This window comes from Sitophilus oryzae, unplaced genomic scaffold (genome assembly GCF_002938485.1).
Source record: "Sitophilus oryzae breed Bouriz unplaced genomic scaffold, Soryzae_2.0 scaffold_172_pilon_pilon, whole genome shotgun sequence".
NCBI lineage: Eukaryota > Metazoa > Arthropoda > Insecta > Coleoptera > Curculionidae > Sitophilus > Sitophilus oryzae.
In genome coordinates, this window is record NW_022146424.1 from 10,388,928 (window position 1) to 10,409,948 (window position 21,021).

At 31.7% G+C, this 21,021-nt stretch overlaps 1 protein-coding gene across 3 annotated transcripts in view; it reads right to left on the reverse strand.

The window, feature by feature from the left end:
* The window catches only part of LOC115881651 (fatty acyl-CoA reductase wat-like), a 46,949-nt gene that overhangs the window by 2,000 nt on the left and 23,928 nt on the right, over window positions 1–21,021 (reverse strand). For 2 of the 3 annotated variants that reach the window (XM_030899221.1, XM_030899222.1), the window contains exons 2-9: window positions 11,344–11,546; window positions 9,484–9,562; window positions 9,252–9,421; window positions 8,891–9,036; window positions 6,388–6,497; window positions 6,128–6,326; window positions 2,526–2,768; window positions 71–328 (exon numbers count right to left, since the gene is read on the reverse strand). In XM_030899221.1, coding sequence (XP_030755081.1) covers window positions 71–328; window positions 2,526–2,768; window positions 6,128–6,326; window positions 6,388–6,497; window positions 8,891–9,036; window positions 9,252–9,421; window positions 9,484–9,562; window positions 11,344–11,535 — 1,397 coding nt within the window. In that variant the 5' untranslated portion in view covers window positions 11,536–11,546. Of the gene's footprint in view, window positions 1–70; window positions 329–2,525; window positions 2,769–6,127; window positions 6,327–6,387; window positions 6,498–8,890; window positions 9,037–9,251; window positions 9,422–9,483; window positions 9,563–11,343; window positions 11,610–21,021 lie in introns of those variants that run through there. The other variant, XM_030899220.1, reaches the window with a different exon arrangement.

Here is a 21,021-nt window from a genome sequence, read left to right on the forward strand (position 1 = left end):
CACCCTGTATTTAGATTAGTTTAAATTATCTATAATCCAGATATTTTACTGTGATATTTAAATATGGTACCTTTTTAATCTCTGATTGCATTGTTCCAAAGTTGAATCAGGTTCTTTCAACATATATCTTCGTACACCAATGGGGTAGGTTCTAAAGTAACTTAACCAATGCACAGTGCTCATACTGAATGGAAATAGTTCCTGGTCTCTTTTGTTCAGTTTTCTCCACGTACCCTGTACATTTTTATTGGTGAATATCCATTCCCTCGTCGAAAAGAATTCCAAAATTTCCGTAAATTTGTGGACTTTTCCGTAAATCTTCAACAACCTAAAATTGTTATTTTATTTAGAAACGGTATAAGCAATATGTACCTATTTTATTTTCAATAAATCACACAATAAGAACATTTTTGTTACCCACAATTTTAAAGCAATAAATATTGACAAAAACATAAATTGTTTTTGCTTTAGGTATACGGGGTGGTCCGAACTGTATTTCGGAAACTTAGGCAGCTTATTCTGCAGATAAAAATAAGTAAAACATTTCGTATATCTTAAATTGCATAATTTCGGAAATACAGGGTGTAGAAGTTTCATTTTTATTTGGATTGTTTCCCAATAATTTCTAAACTAACGATAATATTTGAATGAAAATTGGTCTCTGGGAGTTTTTTGACATAAGAAATTTGATTTTGATGTCAATATGACTCTCCTGTCAAAAAACTCTCGATATCAAAAAAACATATCAAACAAAAAAAAATCGAAATAAAAATGTAACTTCTACACCCTGTATCTCCGAAGCATTTTAGGACATACATTTATACGAACTTTTTTACCCATTTTTATCTTCAGAATATGCTGCCGAAGTTTCCGGAATACAGTTCGGACCACCCTGTATAATAATAATCGTCCTACTCTAGGTGACAGTCTAGCAAGGCATAGATGGTAACGATAAAGCAAACAATCTAGCTAAAAAATACCACCCTAAGAATATTTGCACTCATTTAAGGCTCACTCTGTTATAAATTATATTTGTGATATTGCTTTATTATCTGGTAACAGCATATGGGTACATACGATACATTTTAGTTGAAAAAATAAATAATGTTTAGTGATGGGATAACTCGAGCGAAAATTCGCTCGAGTACTCGATTATTGAAATAACCGACATCGCTCGATTATAAACGAGCGATACAAGTGATGAGTACCAAGCGACGAACGCAAGCGATCCTAGAATGAAATAAATTGAAATCCGATTTTAATGTGACCTACTCGATAAAAAGCCGAGCGAATTTTCTACATACATTGCAGGTAGCAAATTTATACGACGCTGTATATACCGGGTGCGTCTCAAAAGTGGCTTTGGCTTTTCTAGATATTTTTACTGTTTGGTTTGGCAAAAAGCCAAACCAAACCCCTATTACTTTTTTATTTTTTTAGATAAAAAATGAGATTTGGTATGTTAGTATATGACATAAATTAGGATTGATTGACGTATTCAATTGTTTTCTGTCACTTCCTGTTTCACCGGAAATGACTACAATTTTTGATTTTTAAATGACAACGTCGGTATTTTTTTTACTTTATTCGATAGAAAATGACATTCTAAATAGAATGACGTATCATATGTCAACTTTTGACATATTCACTTAAAAACAAATTGTATTTTAAATTTCAATCTAGAGTGCCATGGCTGTGTTAAAAACACTAATTTTTAATCAAGGAGCCTTGGAAAAATAGATTTGATCGTCTTATGTTTTTAGTGTCTTGCCCTGGCCGGTTAAAAGATGCCCAAATCGTATTTTTGATCATATCTCAATTTTTTTCAAATGGAACAAGGGTGGATCATTAGCATATTTCGAAAAAGATTTTTTTTACGAAGAATTTGATACCACACACTTGGTACTTCGAGTCAAATTGTCGTTATGAACCGCATGTTACAATTTCAAATAAACCATATGCGAAAATGTCAAAAGTTGACATGTGATATGTCATTCTATTCAGAGTGTCATTTTCTACCGAATAAAGTAAAAAAATACCGAGGATGCGATTTAAAAATCAAAAGTTGCAGACAATTGAATATGTCAATCAATCCTAATTTATGTCATCATACCAAATCTCGTTGTTTTATCTGAAAAATTAAAATAGTTATAGGGGTGATCCACTTTTGAGACGCACCCGGTATATTTATCCGTTGCGTATCTGAGACAAAATTTGACGATCTACATCGACAATGCTTCGAAATAAACTAAATCAGGCTATCAAGCGAATCGCTCGACGCTTACTACTTGCCATTCATTACCGAAAGAATATGTACCCTGAGCACGCAGCTTACTGCTTGGCGCTTGGAGTTAACGAGTACTTACAACATGCGACGGACAAAAAACCGTATTTTTATTTTTAAATACGAGCGATATTTCGCTCGAGTGATCACTCGGTTATTGCAATCGCTTGATACTCGAGTACTCGATTATTGAAATTAATCGGTTTTTCCCATCACTAATAATGTTATTGTCACTACATACCTGGGTTTTCCTCCAATAATTAAGCATCCTAAATCCATAACTAACGCCGGCAAAGTGTGAGAAAACAGTTTTAAAAATTGGTATTTGTACCGATTTGTTGTGATCGTCAGATTAGGGTACCACAACATTCTTTCTGGCGTACAGGACAAGCAGTTCTCGTAATTAATGTTTAAAAATTCTTCCCATCTTAGCGGATTTTCTTGAGACGACACATAATTAAATACAGGAATGGTTTCCACTTTCCTAGAAAAAAAAAATTGACTAAATATTATTAAACACAGTAAAAATATCTAGAAAATGAAACACTGACATAGATTTGAACGTTTCATTGAATGAGGTAGACAATGATTCAGTATTGAAAATAAAATAATTTCGAACATGTGTCTTTATTTATATTGATTAACACAACGTTTCGGTCAGAAGTATCACTGACCGTTGTCAAGTGTAAACTAGACTAATTCTTAAAACTACTGATATGTTGACGGTACTTTCATAATATGGAACGGAATTGACAGAGAGTTGGACTCCTCTCTTCTTCTTCTTCTTTCTTCTCAAACTCTCCTTTTCAGGAAAGAGTTGCGTTGCCTAGGCTGCCAGGGCCATTCTGGCAAAGTACTTTTCTGCTTTTCTTTTTTCTGGGTGGTCACGTTTTATGGACCTTCACTGATTTATCTTTCTTAACGACTAACAATTATTGAGGCTATTAAACAGGTTGGTTTAAGCTCTGCGACTATTCAGTTATGCATGCATTCTACCACTACTAAGCAGCTCTAAGTCAATTTTAGTCAATTAGTGTGCATTTCAAAAAAATGTGATTATGATATTTCAAATTTGCGCCTATTTTTTTTTCTTGGTTATAAGGTTAATGTTAGGCTTGTTATTAGTAAATATTTAGAGTTTTAAATTACTAACATTCAAAAACAAAGCGATTTGTTTTATGTGTTCTGTCTTGTTGAATTTGAAAAGGATGTCATGCAGGGAAATCGGTTTTTGCTCATTGTCGAAATAGGAGTATAAAATTTTTTGGTGATTATAATTGTGTGGACAAGCAATTTTCAAATAAAAGACATCAGTAACCTCTCCACACTGACACAAATTGTCTCTGTTGATTCTGATTTTATAGAGATGTGACGAGGATAAGCAATGGTTTGATCTGAGTCGACACATGGTGGTTATTTGTTACTTTGTCAAGGATTTGTATTGTTTGAACCATGGAGTCCTGTATGGCTGCTGAACAATAGTGCAATATTCTTTCCCTTTCGTTCTACCAATCGCTACAAATCTTTCTCTCCACTTATTGCATAAGAATTCTTTTATTTTTGGTATAAAGGTTTTATAATCTGCTTCCTCATTTCCATGAATGTTGGTATGACTTGGTATCCATGCTAATTGTACGTCCCTTTTGTTTATTAATTTCCTTCTTATGATCAGAGTTAGTTCGTCCGTTTCAGCGTCTATTCCAGTTTTGCTTATCTTCTTTAGAGCACTTAATGAATCAGAGAATATAACTGCCTTGCCTTGACTCCTTTCTCAATCATCTCAATTCGCAAAATGATTCAATCAAATTTACGATTGAAATTGTCCTCTGTCTGCCGTTTCTGGATGTCTTTGTTAGTAGAAATGGGGGATCTATTAAGACTTCTGTATACAGTATACGTATGTGTGATCTGTTAAAAATCTGTTTATCGAATCGCTTCCCCTTGTATAAATTTCACCGCACGCCACTGCAGAAAGCTCCCACATACGGGACAGTATTTAAGTTTTCAGTCAAACCATTCAGAAGCAACTTAGAAAGGAATAGTTAAAACTTTATGTCATCGAGCAAACACCATATGCAGTGACCAATCATCACTTGAATTAATATTAAAACGGATTTGCTTCAGAATGGTTACTCTGAGAAAATAGACAAAATTATATCAACTTGTAAAACTGAAAACGTTAGAAAAGATTAAGCGAATAGCCAAAAAGTATAACATTAAACTGTCTGCAAATCTGGATCGACTCTAAGAATCGTCCTAACAAAAACAAGGCCGGAATCATTGAATTAAGAGAAAAAGTACATCTACCAGGTACCTTGTGAATGCGGTGAGTCGTATATTTGAGAGACTAAACGTCCTCTAAGGCTGCGCTCACACTGACCACTTTCCAACGACAAAACGGTGTTTAAGCTGTCGCAACTATCGACGACGCGAAGTTACAAACACAACTGCGCGACAAAAATGTCGTCGAGAAGTCGCCCGTGTGAGTTGATGGACGACACCCGGACCACAACTAAATTTTTGATTCAGTCAAAAATGAATTTTGAAGAAGAATCACTGTTGTGGCTTTTGCTTCGAAAAAGAAGGCGAAACCGCAGGAAAAGAATTTATTGGGTTCATCCAAAAATAGAACATAAGAATGAAAGCCAGTTCCAAAAACTTTATCCGGTGTTAAGAATGTATGATGAAAAATTCTTTAATTACTTTGATTGAAGATATATAAAAATAAGGTACCACTTAGCGAGCACAAAAAAACATGAACGAAAAGGTGAAACAATGAAGTTAGGTATTGAGAACCATGTTTGATCAAAACAACACAATGTAAAGTAACCTCATTGTAAAAAGCGCAAATTTAAAGAAACCGTTTTCATTGCAAGGAATAGCAATACTAATACCGAAATACTTACGATATGGCAACCACTGATAAAATGCTCCAATGCAGGCACTCTAGTGGGTTGACTGCATCCAACTTTTTCACGGGTGAATGTCTGACGCAGTATAAAAGCTCAGTAGTTTTAGGAATTAGTTTGGTTTACAGTTGACAATGGTCAGTGATCTTCTGACCATAACGTTGTGTTAATCAAAATAAATAGAAAATGGAAGTCCGAAATCCTTTTGTTTTTAATAGATTTGAATGCATAGAAGTACCTACTTATATTTTTTTAAAGATTATTTTAATGTGTTTCTACAGGGTGCCTCAAATTCGAGCGTCATCATTAAAATCTCGGAAACTAGAAGAGCTACGAGGGCAGTCAAATTAAGACAAAGTTGTGCAATTTGATGCTAATTAAAATGCCACATTATCTGAAAAAGAAATACCAGAACATAATTTATGTCGGTCCGACAGCCTGGCAAATATGATGTTCTCACACACAGATGGTTATATGGAGGATTCAATCCCCAAGTTGCTAGACTTTTTGAAAAGGATAGGATTGGAGAATGCAATAACACGATCATCATTATGTAAGAATCAGGAGATGATCACAATAGATCTGAAAAGCTCGAAGTGAATCAGTTCAATAGTCACCTCAAAGAATCCAATCTAATCTAGGTCCAATCCAATCTAATCATAAGGATTTCACCTGAAAATCATTAATATGAGTTTTTCGAATAATTGCCACTGCTTTTGGGACCCGAGAAGCTCATAAAATGTATACTAAATGTACAGTAATAAAAAAGCCTTATTTAACTCATTGATGAAACGTCGCGCGTCGGCCTTTAAGATGTCATTTTGATCAGCATCAAATTGCGCAAAATTGCACAAACTGTTTTTGTATCTCTTCTACTTTCCGAAATATCAATGAATATCTTGTTTGAGTTCGGGACACCCTGTACGTATCTTACCTATCTATCCTTTGAGCAACTTCCCATCCAACAGCAACAATCGCAGCCACGCAAGTGTCAATCGGAATTAAATCAGCAATTTTTTTACCATCGCAAATTCCGACTCTGATGATACCAGAAAGCGTCCCAACAGCCATACCAGTGGGTCCGTACAAGTTGTCAATCCATCCCGGCATAGGCTCTTTGTATGTAGAAATGACTAAAATGGTTGAAAAACAATGTAAAAATAGGTCTAATAAGGTTTTTGTGGGTTTAATTACTGATGCTTGGCCTGAAGATTCCTATTGGTAATCCATTCCCTCTGGCTTTTATCACAGACTCTGCCAACGCTTTCGTGAATGTGTATGTGTTGGGCCATTCTCCGAGAAGCCTAAACAATTAGTTCAGCGTTAAATAAATTAACTCATTTAACAAGAAGAATTGTGAAAAATCAAGCTAGTCCGATTAAATTATTCAACGCAGGTTTTTTGCATCTGATTATGATTTCTGGTCGAATGATCTATTTATTGTCCGCATTCCTGTAGAAATGAGCATATTATTAATAATGGGAAAGTTAACATTTAGAAGACTATTTGATTTAAATATGTTTATACACAACTTTATACAAAGTGTACTTTATTTTTGACGCTGTATAATTACATTTCAATTTATTTCATTCCAATATGCAAATAATTTTTTTTCGAACATCTCAAAAATATTAACTTTTGTCATTTTAACGCCCTGGAATAAAAGTAAAGTATGTTACGCCTAAGCACAAAAGTACAAAAACATATTATTAAACTGATATTAAGTGTCAAATTCAAAGAGTGTACAAATTGTTGCTCGATTACTGTTCATATTATTTGCAATGTTTGAAATTGATTAAAAAATTATTTGTAATATTTTAAAAGAAATAGTATGTTCTATCAGGAGTAAACATGTACTTTTAGTGCCTCCCTGTAACGTCGGAATAGCTTTACTATGGCCCTTCAAAGGTACAGCATCGTCAAAAAAAGTATAATGTTTACTCCTAATAAAACAATACACTATTGTTTGGAAATAGCCTTAAGTCAAGAATGAAATTAGTATGTATGATCTTATGTCAAAGTGTATAGTACTTACTGCAGATCAAAATGTCGGTAGGAATTTGCAAACATACAGCTGTTTCAAAAACACATTTTCTGACAACTATTATAGATTCTCGGGAATGAAGATATAGTCTCTATATCAGAAGAACCTAGTTCTGCTCTAGACTTTGTGAATGATATATGTATTCGAACAATGAATTTTTGTCACTTGTACATAAATTTTAAAATAAATCCCTGCGTTTAGCGGTCTAAATGGATTCACAAGAAATTACTTCAAAGATCGATCCAGCATTTAAATTGATGAATAGATATTTTTATATAGTTTTATAACATTTACAATTATTTTTCGATTTATTATCTGTTATCTATACTAATATATAAAATCCTTAAGTGACTGACATACTGATTAATCACGATCCTGCTCAAATCACTCAACGTAAGAAACTCAATTTTGGCTGTGATTCTTATCGAACCTCTACACCCTAAAATCAATACAGGTTGATTTTAGGGTGTAGAGGTTCGATAAGAAGGGATTTTTCGAAATTCCAGTTCCAAGAGGGTGAAACCACCCCTCAAATATTAATATTACAATATTTTTTATTTAAAAAACGGTCAAGTTTCCGAAAAAACGCTTAAACACGTATATTTTATTTTGTTTTTTTACATATTTTAAGATTGTTTAAAAATGTATACAGGGTGTTTCGAAAAATCTGGTCATTGATTAATCACGATCCTGCTTAAAGCGCTTGACGTAAAAAGCTCATTTTTGGAAAACAGATTGACTTTAGGGTGTAGTGGTTCGATAAGAAGGGATTTTTCGAAACTCGAATTCTAAGGGGGTGAAACTATCCCTCAAATATTAAAATATTTTTTATTTAAAAACCCGGTGAGTTTTCGGAAAAAACTCTTAAACACGTATATTTTATTTTGTTGTTTTACATATTTTAACATTTTTTATAAATTTATACAGGGTGTTTCATAAAATATGACCATTGAGTAATCACGATTCTGCTTAAACTGCTTGACGTTTAAAGCTGATTTTTGGCAAACGGATTGACTGTAGGGTTTAGAGGTTCGATAAGGAAAGGTTTCTCGAATTTTAAATTCCAAGAGGGTGAAAAAGCCCCTCGAATATTACAATATTTGTTATTTAAAAAACGGTTAGTCTTTCGGGAAAACGCTTGGACAAGTATAATTTATTTGGTTTTTTACATATTTTGAAATTTTTTAAAAAATCATACAGGGTGTTCCAAAAAGTTGGGTAATTTCTTAACCACGATTCTGCTTAAACTGCTTGGCGCAAAAAGCTTATTTTTGGCAAACGGATTTTTCGAAAGTCAAATTCTAACGAGATGAAACTATACCCCTCAAATATTACCAAGTTATATAATAATATCGCCATATTGTTTTTTCTCATGCTGCTTAAATGTGAGAAAATTTTATCCAGTTTGTATGTTAATGGAAATTCTTGCTTTGCTATATCATCACCATTACAAATGATTAATTCGACGCGAATGAAGTCGCTGGTACAAGCTAGTTGTTTATATATTTATAATTAATTAAATTTTGTTTCCTAAAATATTTTGATTAAAAGAAAATATATAAAAGTGGACAACGCTGTGCCGATCAAGATTAATCACGTGACTAAAAGTTTATTTGATATGAACTATAAGTTAATATACCTAATACTGCTTACTTTTGTGTACACAACTCCGATTCCTGCTTTGACATTTTATCCAGGACTGTTTCGACGTCAGAAAAATTGACAGGTATGTCATATATTTTTTCCTCGATTTTATTCCTATTACAATTGGAATATGCAGTTGACACATGGACAATTGACTAAAAAATAATATAAGTAAATATATTTAATCAACTAATTGTTAATTAAGGAAAAAAACATTTACGAAAATGTATTTCGGTGCAGTTAAAAGAATAAGAATACCACACGATAAAAAAACGGCGACAATGAATGTTATTCATGGTCATTTCCTAAGCCATCCATGAGGCCATTTTTTCCATTTTGTACGGTATGTTACTATATTATGTTGCTTTACCTTTAAATTTGTCATTTCTTTAGCTAGATCCAGGATATCTTTAGTGGCATTAACATTAATACTATAGGCAAGTTTAATGTGTTCATTGAAGTTTACAGTGGCCGCAACGTGTAAGACTATATTTATGGTGGATATAAGTTTCTGTCTGTCTGTAATCGATAATCCCAGGCCTAGAAAAAAAGAATGTTAATATAGTCACGTTATTAAGATATAATTTGATTTATATTAGTACCAGCAATTGAACAATCTCCGGCTATGGGTTCCACTCTATTTCGGTATTTTGGTTTATGGGATTTCAACCTATCGAAAACCTGAAAAATTACTGATTTATTTAAAAACTTAGCTGAAACGAAACAGAAACTATTTTTTTACATTTACAGTATGTCCCCGGAGTGTTTTTACAAGGAGGAAAACTTTTTTAACTATACTAATATATAAAATTCTTCAGTGACTGATTAATCACGATCCTGCTCAAACCACTCAACGTAAGAAGCTCAATTTTCCAAGCAAGGGGGTGAAATCACCCCTCAAATATTACAATATTTTTTATTTAAAAAACGGTCAAGTTTCCGAAACACGTATATTTTATTTTGTTTTTTACATATTTTAAGATTTTTTTAAAAATGTATACAGGTGTTTCGAAAAATCTGGTCATTGATTAATCACGAATCCTGCTTAAAGCACTTGACGTAAAAAGCTGATTTTTGGAAAACGGATTGACTTTAGGGTGTAGAGATTCGATAAGAAGGGATTTTTCGAAACTCGTATTCTAAGGGGGTAAAACTACCCCTCAAATATTAGTATATTTTTTATTTAAAAACCGGTGAGTTTTTCGGAAAAACTCTTCACCACGTATACTTTATTTTGTTGTTTTACATATTTTAAAATTTTTTAAAAATTTATACAGGGTGTTTCATAAAAAATGATCATTGAGTAATCACGATTCTGCTTAAACTGCTTGACGTTTAAAGCTCATTTTTGGCAAACGGATTGACTGTGGGGTGTAGAGGTTCGATAAGGAGGGGTTTCTCGAATCTCAAATTCCAAGAGGGTGAAAACGCCCCTCAAACATTACAATATTTGTTATTCAAAAAACGGTTAGTCTTTCGGGAAAACGCTTGGACAGGCATAATTTATTTTGTTTTTTTACATATTTTGAAATTTTTTAAAAATCATTCAGGGTGTTTTCAAAAGTTGGGTAATTGATTAATCACGATTCTGCTTAAACTGCTTGACGTAAAAAGCTTATTTTTGGCAAACGGATTTTTAGAAAGTCAAATTCCAACGAGATGAAAGTACCCCTCAAATATTACCAAGTGTATAATAATATCTTCAGATTGTTTTATCTCATGTTGACAAAAAAGTCAGGAGACAAAAAAATGATATTTTTAATTACTAAATTCAAAAATAATATTAAACATCTAAAAAAGCAGTGGCGTGCCTATTTTTTCCTTTAAAATAATTTAACAGTGATGCCCCACCGCCGCCCCTGGCCATTAAACTTAAATATAATTACATCAAATTAAGTCCCATAGTAAGTATTATAAATGGGTCAAGTTATATCAAAATCGATTAAATAGTTTCTCAAATATCTAATTTTTTTTTCTTTTTTAAGTAACTTTAACATCGTGTATCTCGAAAAGGAAGCTTTAAATCTTACAAGTTGATATGAACTTTTTGTTTTATTTTTGCAAGTTCTATAGTCTATTAAATTTTCCCGATTAAAATCTGAGACACCCTGTATACTAACACACCAAATCTCGTTTTTTATCTGAAAAAATAAAAAAGTTATAGATGTGAGCCACTTTTGAGACGCACCCGGTATAACTATGATCGAAAAAAGTGTGTGCAGTGGCTTGGAAATGACGATCGATGACATTCCGCATATCATTTTACATATAAAATGACAGTGATCTTCATTTCATTTGACGCCATTTTTTCAATCATATTATCTTATATCATGTATATCTTTACACGTTTCAAATAAAATTAGAACGGCACTGATAAACCATAGTCTTTTTATATGTTCCTTTCTTAAATCTGGCTATTCATAGACTTAGACTCATTTTTTTTTAGTTAAACTGGAACTTACGACATCATCAAATAGCTCATCTATTCTTCTTTCGGCAGTTTTCCCTTTTTTCTCCCTTACTAGGACGTAGATTGTCTCTACTTCTGTGTCCCTAAGCAGCTTCTCGATGAGGGCTTTTCCCATAAAACCCGTTCCTCCAGTGAGGAAAACTCTCGTACCTTTGTAGAACTCCTGTATTACCGACTCCTCCATGTTTTCTTTGACTGAAATAACAAAATAATCTAAATATAAAACCATATTTGCGAAGCTATTTTTCTGAAGCTCATGTGACGGTTTAACGCGTTTAATAATTAAAACTTACTTCAGTTAAAGTTGACAGTTTTCTATACACGGGGTGTTTAACAAATACACTCAGATGCAAAAAAAACGCAACGGAGATAATTTTGGTCAAACTTAAAATGTTATATTTTTGTTATTTTTAGCCCTATTTTTATGATTTAGCAAGCTGTATATAATTATATCAAGTTTAATTCTTATACTCAGTTTTTTTTTAAACTTTAGTATTTGGCATATTATACAGGGTTACTCGAGGGGTTGTTTTTTTACCCTAACTTTAAAACACCCTGTGCAATAATATCGCTTGTCAATTTTCCTAAATTATAATTTTACGGTCAGAACCATGTCTCCTGAGCATTTTGTTTTTTGGATCATGTCAATACATACTTTGGTTAATTTTTAAGAGCGAAATGAACTTGCCACCAACAATTTGCAATTTTTTTCAATTATCGTTTCTTTTTGAAGTTATTTTTGAATATGACAAGGCGGCTTTGGTGATTATTGTGAACTATACACTATTATGAACTGCCCATCATGTTCGACGTTTGGGAAATGCTTGGCAAAAGGTCGCGAAGCGTTACCAGCTTCATTAAATGAGCTTCACTTGGTCCTTAAAGAAGAATTGGAAAACATAAAGCAATATGATATATGACTCAATGACAGTATGAACGGACATCTACAGGCAGTTATAGCAACCAAGGGAGACAACCAGTTATAGCGATACAAGGTATTAGGGTATTTTTTACAATTTTTGTTTTCTGTTTGTGTACTTGAGTATTACAGATTTTTTCTTTTGATATCCTTAGTTTTGTTGTCGTTATTAATGTTTATTAAAACCCGGATAGTATCGTTAGTTTTTAACGTTTTTTAAATTTAGTAAGTATCCAATGCAGCGCAATATGACGTTACGACAATAGTCACCAAAACCATCTCGTCATATTAAAAAATTACATCAAAAAGTATTGATAACTGGAAAAATTGCAAATTGTTCCTTATCAATTCATGTCGCTCTAACTAAATGTTCAGGACTCATGGTTTTGACCGTAAAATTATATTTTAGGAAAATTTACACACGATATTATTGCACAGGGTGTTTTAAAATTTAAGGTAGAATTAGAATTAGAATGAGTGGGAGGGGGGTTAATCACTTCGACCTTACAGATCCATTGTGTCCCCCTTTCTTGAATCATAACTCATCATACAGTCCCAGGGCTTTGACAAAAGCCAGTATCTGGGACGGTTTTATAGAGGGTAGTTCTCCATCTCCAATATCAGTCGTACCAAAATTCATGGCACGAATGGTTGTCGTCTCGGCGCACTCAGTGATGAGGTGTACTGGTGTTTCACCATCTTCCCACAGAATCTGCATTCGCCGTTTCTTCTTAGTTTCAATCTACTGAGGTGTTCATTGAGGAGACAGTGTCCTGTTAAAAACCCCGTGACAATCCGAAGATTGTTCTTACTCAGACCCAGGAAGATCTGTGATTTTTCTTGATCATAAGCCCTCAGAAACTTCTTCGAGTGTCCTAGACCATTGCAAGATTTCCATTCTAGGTTGCGGATGGAATCTTCCAAGTTCTTTAGGGAAGAAATTTAAGGTAAAAAACAACCGCTCGATTAACCCTGTATAATATGCCAAATATTAAAGATTATAAAAAACCGAGTTTACGAATTAAAGTTGATATAATTATATATATATAGCTTGCTAAAAAATTCATGAAAATAGGGCTAAAAATAACAAAAATATTACACTTTAAATTTGACTAAAAATTTCTCTGTTGCGTTTTTTTTGCATCTAAGTGTACTTTTATTTTAGTTTTTATTGTATATTTAAGTTATAGGATTTTAATTATCTGACCTATAAATAACTGAACACGATTCAAAACTTTAAAATTATTAAATTTTTGTATTAATGTAAAGCCCAGTCTACACATACCGTTTTACATGTAATTTTTACGTATCAGGTAAAATGGAAACCAATTGTAGAAAACACTGTTGCATTGTGAGTCTAAAATGGTACTAGGCATTACATTGTACCTTTTATTTCTACCACTTCGCAAATCTCCGAAATAGTTGTAAGTGTAAAAGTGTGGGGGTAATTCTCACAATTTGTATCACAGAATATTCAGATTGTAGGTACTCACTGAGATCAAGAAAATGAAAACCATTATTACAAATTATAGCACTAGGAACTAACTATATTTCTTGGCACAATTTGCTGTTACTAGTCACTAATGTAAATTGAGAATTGGAAAAGAATAATAGCTTAGCTAATACAACAATTGTGTGTCAAATATTTAGAAAAATATAACAATTTAATAAAATTACATTATTTTGTAAAACTATGCATATAGCGGGTGCGGCTCACCCCTATAACTTTTTTATTTTTCAGATAAAATAACGAGATTTGGTATGTTAGTTAGTATATGACATAAAATAGGATTGACTGACGTATTCACTTGTTTTTGGTCACTTCCTGTTTCACCGGAAATTACTACAACTTTTGATTTTTAAATGGCACCCTCGGTATATTTCTACTTTACTTTATATAAAATGACACTCTGAATAGAATGATGTTTCATATGGCAAATTTTGACATTTTCGTATATAATTTATTTGAAATTTTAACATGCGATTCATTACGACAACTTGATTTGAAATACCAAGTGTGTGGTACCAAATTATTCGTAAAAAATTGTTTTTTCCAAGTATCCTAATAAGCCACCTTTGAACCACATTAGACCATCAAAACTATTTTTCCAAGGCTCCTATATTAAAAACTAGTGTTTTTAGCACAGCCATGACACTCTAGATTGAAATTTAAAATACGATTTTTTTTATGTCATTCTATTCAGAGTGTCGTGTTCGTGTCAGAGTGTCATTTTCTATCGAATAAAGTAAAAAAATACAGAGGATACCATTTAAAAATCAAAAGTTGTGCCCATTCCCGGTGAAACAGGAAGTGACCAAAAATAATTGAATTCGTCAATCAATCCTAATTTATGTCGTATATTAACATAACAAATCTCGTTTTTTTATTTGAAAAAATAAAAAAGTTATAGCGGTGAGCCACTTTCAAGACGCCCTCGGTATATATATTTAAAGTAAATTTCTAAAACTCACTTATTAAAGATGCTGTAACATCCATAATATTTTTTGTAAGTTTACTTATGTGGATATTTTTAGTAATTCTTATAACTAATAATAATGTATAAATAGTTTACACAAATTATACATTATTATTAGTTATAAGAATTTTAAAGAAAAATTAAACAAATATTTGTACAAATAATAAAAAATAATGACTTGTAAACATATTTTTTCCAAAGGTAATTGCAAATAAGCAATAAAATTAATGGACATGATAAATAAAATTTTAGAAATAACTATACGTCATAGATTCATAGAGATTTTGCATCATTGCATCTTAAATAATTAATAATAAATATATTTTAAAATAAAGTATTAATAGTAAAATAGAGCAAAATAAAACAATAATTCACCACAATACACCAAAATATTTTACTTTTGACACTGGACACTCGTTTTGTTAAAGCTGGTCCCACACGATCTGGCAAACACCTTCCAACGTTGGACACACGAACGTTTGTAGGAAACACACTTGCCATTGTATGTCAAATGTTGGTTACAACGTTGAAACCAAATAGTAGGGTCGGCTTAACTATGTTAGCATCATCAGCAGGAAGAAACTGTGAAGATGGAATGTGCGTCCAGCATTAAAAGTAGAGTGTTTTGGTGTATTGTGGTGAATTAATGTTCTATTTTGCTTTTGTAACAACTTGTTATATCAGCAACTAGACGTAGAACCATAGATAAAAGAAAATAATCTACTATTAAGATAGATATGAAACTTAATAGTAAAATTTTGGGCCAAAGCGCCCCTCCGTGTTTTTAGTGGAGTCTACGTTTAACCCAGCGCCTTCGCCTTTTCTGCTGTAAATGTTTTTTATGTTTATATTTGAATTCAAAGGATTTATTTTTAAAGTTACACTGATACATTAGTATATCAGAGTAACTTTAATAAAACATAAGAATATATATATTTTACAATTTATTTTTTTATTTATTTTACAGAGTTTCATGTAAATGATCGTAAGTCGACTGGCTGTCTTATGAATAGACCGAGATTTATAGATTTTAAAGCGAACGAAAAAAAATCAAACAACGAATACATACCATATATTTTTCTTTTATCTAAGATACATACCTTGTCGTCTTTTGGTTTAGGTTGGTATTTAGTTTCTTTGCAAGATGCAACACAACAAGAAAACACCATTTTTACAGTTAATAAATAATAAAACTATTTCTGACTATGATATTTAAAATTTAGATAGATAGAAAATTAAAAAACAAATTTAATTTAAAAATTAATTTAAAAATTACAAACGAGTATTTGCAACATAAAAATTGTTTTAAGAACACATGAGGAATCACACCATAATTTTTTTAGACTAATTCGAAACACCCTGTCTATTGTCAACTTGACAATGACTGCTGATAAATCAAAAAATACCTTTTCAGTGAAAAAAGCCTGATTTTCGCAGGAAAAATTTTGATTTTTATTGAATTTGGGCCTGCGTTTGCAAATACTCGTTTGGTTTTTAATTTTCTATCTATCTAAATTTTAAATATCATAGTCCCAGAAGTAGTTTTATTATTTATTAACTGTAAAAATGGTGTTTTCTTGCTGTGTTGCATCTTGCAAAGAAACTAACAAAACTGTAAAAATGTACGTGTTTCCAAAAGACGATAAGGTATGTATCTTAGATAAAAGAAAATATATGGTATGTATTCGTTGTTTGATGTTTTTTTTCGTTCGCTTTAAAATCTATAAATCTCGGTCTATTCATTAGACAGCCAGTCGACTTACGATCATTTACATGAAACTCTGTAAAATAAATAAAAAAATAAATTGTAAAATATATATATTCTTATGTTTTATTAAAGTTACTCTGATATACTAATGTATCAGTGTAACTTTAAAAATAAATCCTTTGAATTCAAATATAAACATAAAAAACATTTACAGCAGAAAAGGCGAAGGCGCTGGGTTAAACGTAGACTCCACTAAAAACACGGAGGGGCGCTTTGGCCCAAAATTTTACTATTAAGTTTCATATCTATCTTAATAGTAGATTATTTTTTTTTATCTATGACCAATACATATAAAAATAGATGATACTGGCTCCTGCAGCAAATAAAATAACAAATAGTATAACCTAAAATTATAAGTAACAAAACATATGGAACAAAGGAATTTGTTCCCTATCCATATTCATAAGTAAATAAAATGGAGAGTTTATGAAAAAAGGTAAATCTCCAAAAGAAAAATTAACAAACATGACGAATTGTCATGATGTTGTCATCTTGGTTGTCATGATGACGAAAACGAAAGGCGATTGTTCTAATTTCTATTTAGAAATTACGTTTTATTTGGCTGCTTCTTTCTCTCTTGTTATATTAGAATGAGATAGTGGGCCCAATAGACGCAATGCGCAGATCAACATAAATAGAACGAAATTTTGCGTTCTGAGTTGCGCTACGGGAACGTTGTCCCTCTCTTTGCCATTTAATTTGCCAGTCTCTTTTTATTTGTTTGTCTATGGCTTTCAATCAACGGTAATATAATGTCGTTTTCATTCATTTTTTGCTGCAAAATAAAAACACTAAATCACCACAATACACCAAAACACTTTTACTTTTTTTTACACTGGACGCGCGTCCAGTGTAAAAGTAAAAGTGTTTTGGTGTATTGTGGTGATTTAGTGTTTTTATTTTGCAGCAAAAAATGAATGAAAACGACATTATATTACCGTTGATTGAAAGCCATAGACAAACAAATAAAAAGAGACTGGCAAATTAAATGGCAAAGAGAGGGACAACGTTCCCGTAGCGCAACTCAGAACGCAAAATTTCGTTCTATTTATGTTGATCTGCGCATTGCGTCTATTGGGCCCACTATCTCATTCTAATATAACAAGAGAGAAAGAAGCAGCCAAATAAAACGTAATTTCTAAATAGAAATTAGAACAATCGCCTTTCGTTTTCGTCATCATGACAACCAAGATGACAACATCATGACAATTCGTCATGTTTGTTAATTTTTCTTTTGGAGATTTACCTTTTTTCATAAACTCTCCATTTTATTTACTTATGAATATGGATAGGGAACAAATTCCTTTGTTCCATATGTTTTGTTACTTATAATTTTAGGTTATACTATTTGTTATTTTATTTGCTGCAGGAGCCAGTATCATCTATTTTTATATGTATTGGTCATAGATAAAAAAAAATAATCTACTATTAAGATAGATATGAAACTTAATAGTAAAATTTTGGGTCAAAACGCCCCTCCGTGTTTTTAGTGGAGACTACGTTTAACCCAGCGCCTTCGCCTTTTCTGCTGTAAATGTTTTTTATGTTTATATTTGAATTCAAAGGATTTTTTTTAAAGTTACACTGATATATTAGTATATCAGAGTAACTTTAATAAAACATAAGAATATATATATTTTACAATTTATTTTTTTATTTATTTTACAGAGTTTCATGTAAATGATCGTAAGTCGACTGGCTGTCTAATGAATAGACCGAGATTTATAGATTTTAAAGCGAACGAAAAAAAACATCAAACAACGAATACATACCATATATTTTCTTTTATCTAAGATACATACCTTATCGTCTTTTGGAAACACGTACATTTTTACAGTTTTGTTAGTTTCTTTGCAAGATGCAACACAGCAAGAAAACACCATTTTTACAGTTAATAAATAATAAAACTACTTCTGGGACTATGATATTTAAAATTTAGATAGATAGAAAATTAAAAACCAAACGAGTATTTGCAAACGCAGGCCCAAATTCAATAAAAATCAAAATTTTTCCTGCGAAAATCAGGCTTTTTTCACTGAAAAGGTATTTTTTGATTTATCAGCAGTCATTGTCAAGTTGACAATAGACAGGGTGTTTCGAATTAGTCTAAAAAAATTATGGTGTGATTCCTCATGTGTTCTTAAAACAATTTTTATGTTGCAAATACTCGTTTGTAATTTTTAAATTAATTTTTAAATTAAATTTGTTTTTTAATTTTCTATCTATCTAAATTTTAAATATCATAGTCAGAAATAGTTTTATTATTTATTAACTGTAAAAATGGTGTTTTCTTGTTGTGTTGCATCTTGCAAAGAAACTAAATACCAACCTAAACCAAAAGACGACAAGGTATGTATCTTAGATAAAAGAAAAATATATGGTATGTATTCGTTGTTTGATTTTTTTTCGTTCGCTTTAAAATCTATAAATCTCGGTCTATTCATAAGACAGCCAGTCGACTTACGATCATTTACATGAAACTCTGTAAAATAAATAAAAAAATAAATTGTAAAATATATATATTCTTATGTTTTATTAAAGTTACTCTGATATACTAATGTATCAGTGTAACTTTAAAAATAAATCCTTTGAATTCAAATATAAACATAAAAAACATTTACAGCAGAAAAGGCGAAGGCGCTGGGTTAAACGTAGACTCCACTAAAAACACGGAGGGGCGCTTTGGCCCAAAATTTTACTATTAAGTTTCATATCTATCTTAATAGTAGATTATTTTTTTTTATCTATGACCAATACATATAAAAATAGATGATACTGGCTCCTGCAGCAAATAAAATAACAAATAGTATAACCTAAAATTATAAGTAACAAAACATATGGAACAAAGGAATTTGTTCCCTATCCATATTCATAAGTAAATAAAATGGAGAGTTTATGAAAAAAGGTAAATCTCCAAAAGAAAAATTAACAAACATGACGAATTGTCATGATGTTGTCATCTTGGTTGTCATGATGACGAAAACGAAAGGCGATTGTTCTAATTTCTATTTAGAAATTACGTTTTATTTGGCTGCTTCTTTCTCTCTTGTTATATTAGAATGAGATAGTGGGCCCAATAGACGCAATGCGCAGATCAACATAAATAGAACGAAATTTTGCGTTCTGAGTTGCGCTACGGGAACGTTGTCCCTCTCTTTGCCATTTAATTTGCCAGTCTCTTTTTATTTGTTTGTCTATGGCTTTCAATCAACGGTAATATAATGTCGTTTTCATTCATTTTTTGCTGCAAAATAAAAACACTAAATCACCACAATACACCAAAACACTTTTACTTTTTTTTACACTGGACGCGCGTCCAGTGTAAAAGTAAAAGTGTTTTGGTGTATTGTGGTGATTTAGTGTTTTTATTTTGCTGTGTAACACCAAAGGTTCCAACCCTCAACTGTAATCATTTTTTGCTGTTTTAAAATGTTAAAAAAGCACAAAATTCATTTAGTTTAATGCTACGAAAAGGGTGATAACAGTTATCAGAAAATGTGATACTTTATAACAGCAAAAAATATGACGTTAATGAAAATTACTAATAACCATCTATCAAAGAATGACATCGAAATGCTGTTACCACAGAGAGGACTTTTAATGTTTAGGACTTTAAAAATATTCAAGCCTTCCCATGTTTTTTTAATTTTCTCTATTATGATATGGAAATTTGGAAAAATATAAACGGAATTAACCATTTTAGAACAAGCAAATTTTTTTATGAAGGATGCATTTTCCTCAAAATGTCTATAATAAAAAAGTTTTTCCTCTTGCGAAGACGATCCAGGGACATACTGTATATTACATAAAAAGGATAGGGAAATAAGGAATTTCTATAAAATAATAAGCATAATTAATATTCAAGTACAAATTTATAATGTGTTATTATTTAACTGAATGTTTAGTAAACAAATTGTACCTGTCGAGCAACTTGGTGAAACACTTCGTTGACCCACATTGCAAACCAAAACAATACGGTATTTTTATCAATATACTATAATGCTTATGAAGCATTGGCATGCTTCGTCGAAGGTATCAATGGAATTTTTTTCTAAGTTTATTATGTATGACTCGTAAACACCATATGTGTATAATCTTTTCAACGAGAGAATCCATGACACTGGCAGCATTGGCGTAATTACAAGGGTGTCCGAGGGTGCCGGGCCCCCCCAGGTACTGCTGGGCACCCCCCAGAAATGTCCTAAATTATGACTCTTGGCTACGTATATTAATTTTTATTTGCTTGTGATGCAGTAAAAATGACGTTTTCTAGTTTTGTTTAGTTAATATTATTTTGTTGTGTCCAAAAAATGTGTTAATTTTTATTTCTTTAGAAAATTTGTAGGTATTTAAGCAATACACGGGAACACGGTTTGATAACCAAGTCTATGAAATTTATTGATAGAGAAATTCATGTAAACGTTTTATTGAAAAAATGTGTTTTTTAAAATTATTTTTTATTTATAAAAAAAAACTAGCCCTAGGCCCCCCAGGGCTCAACCCCAG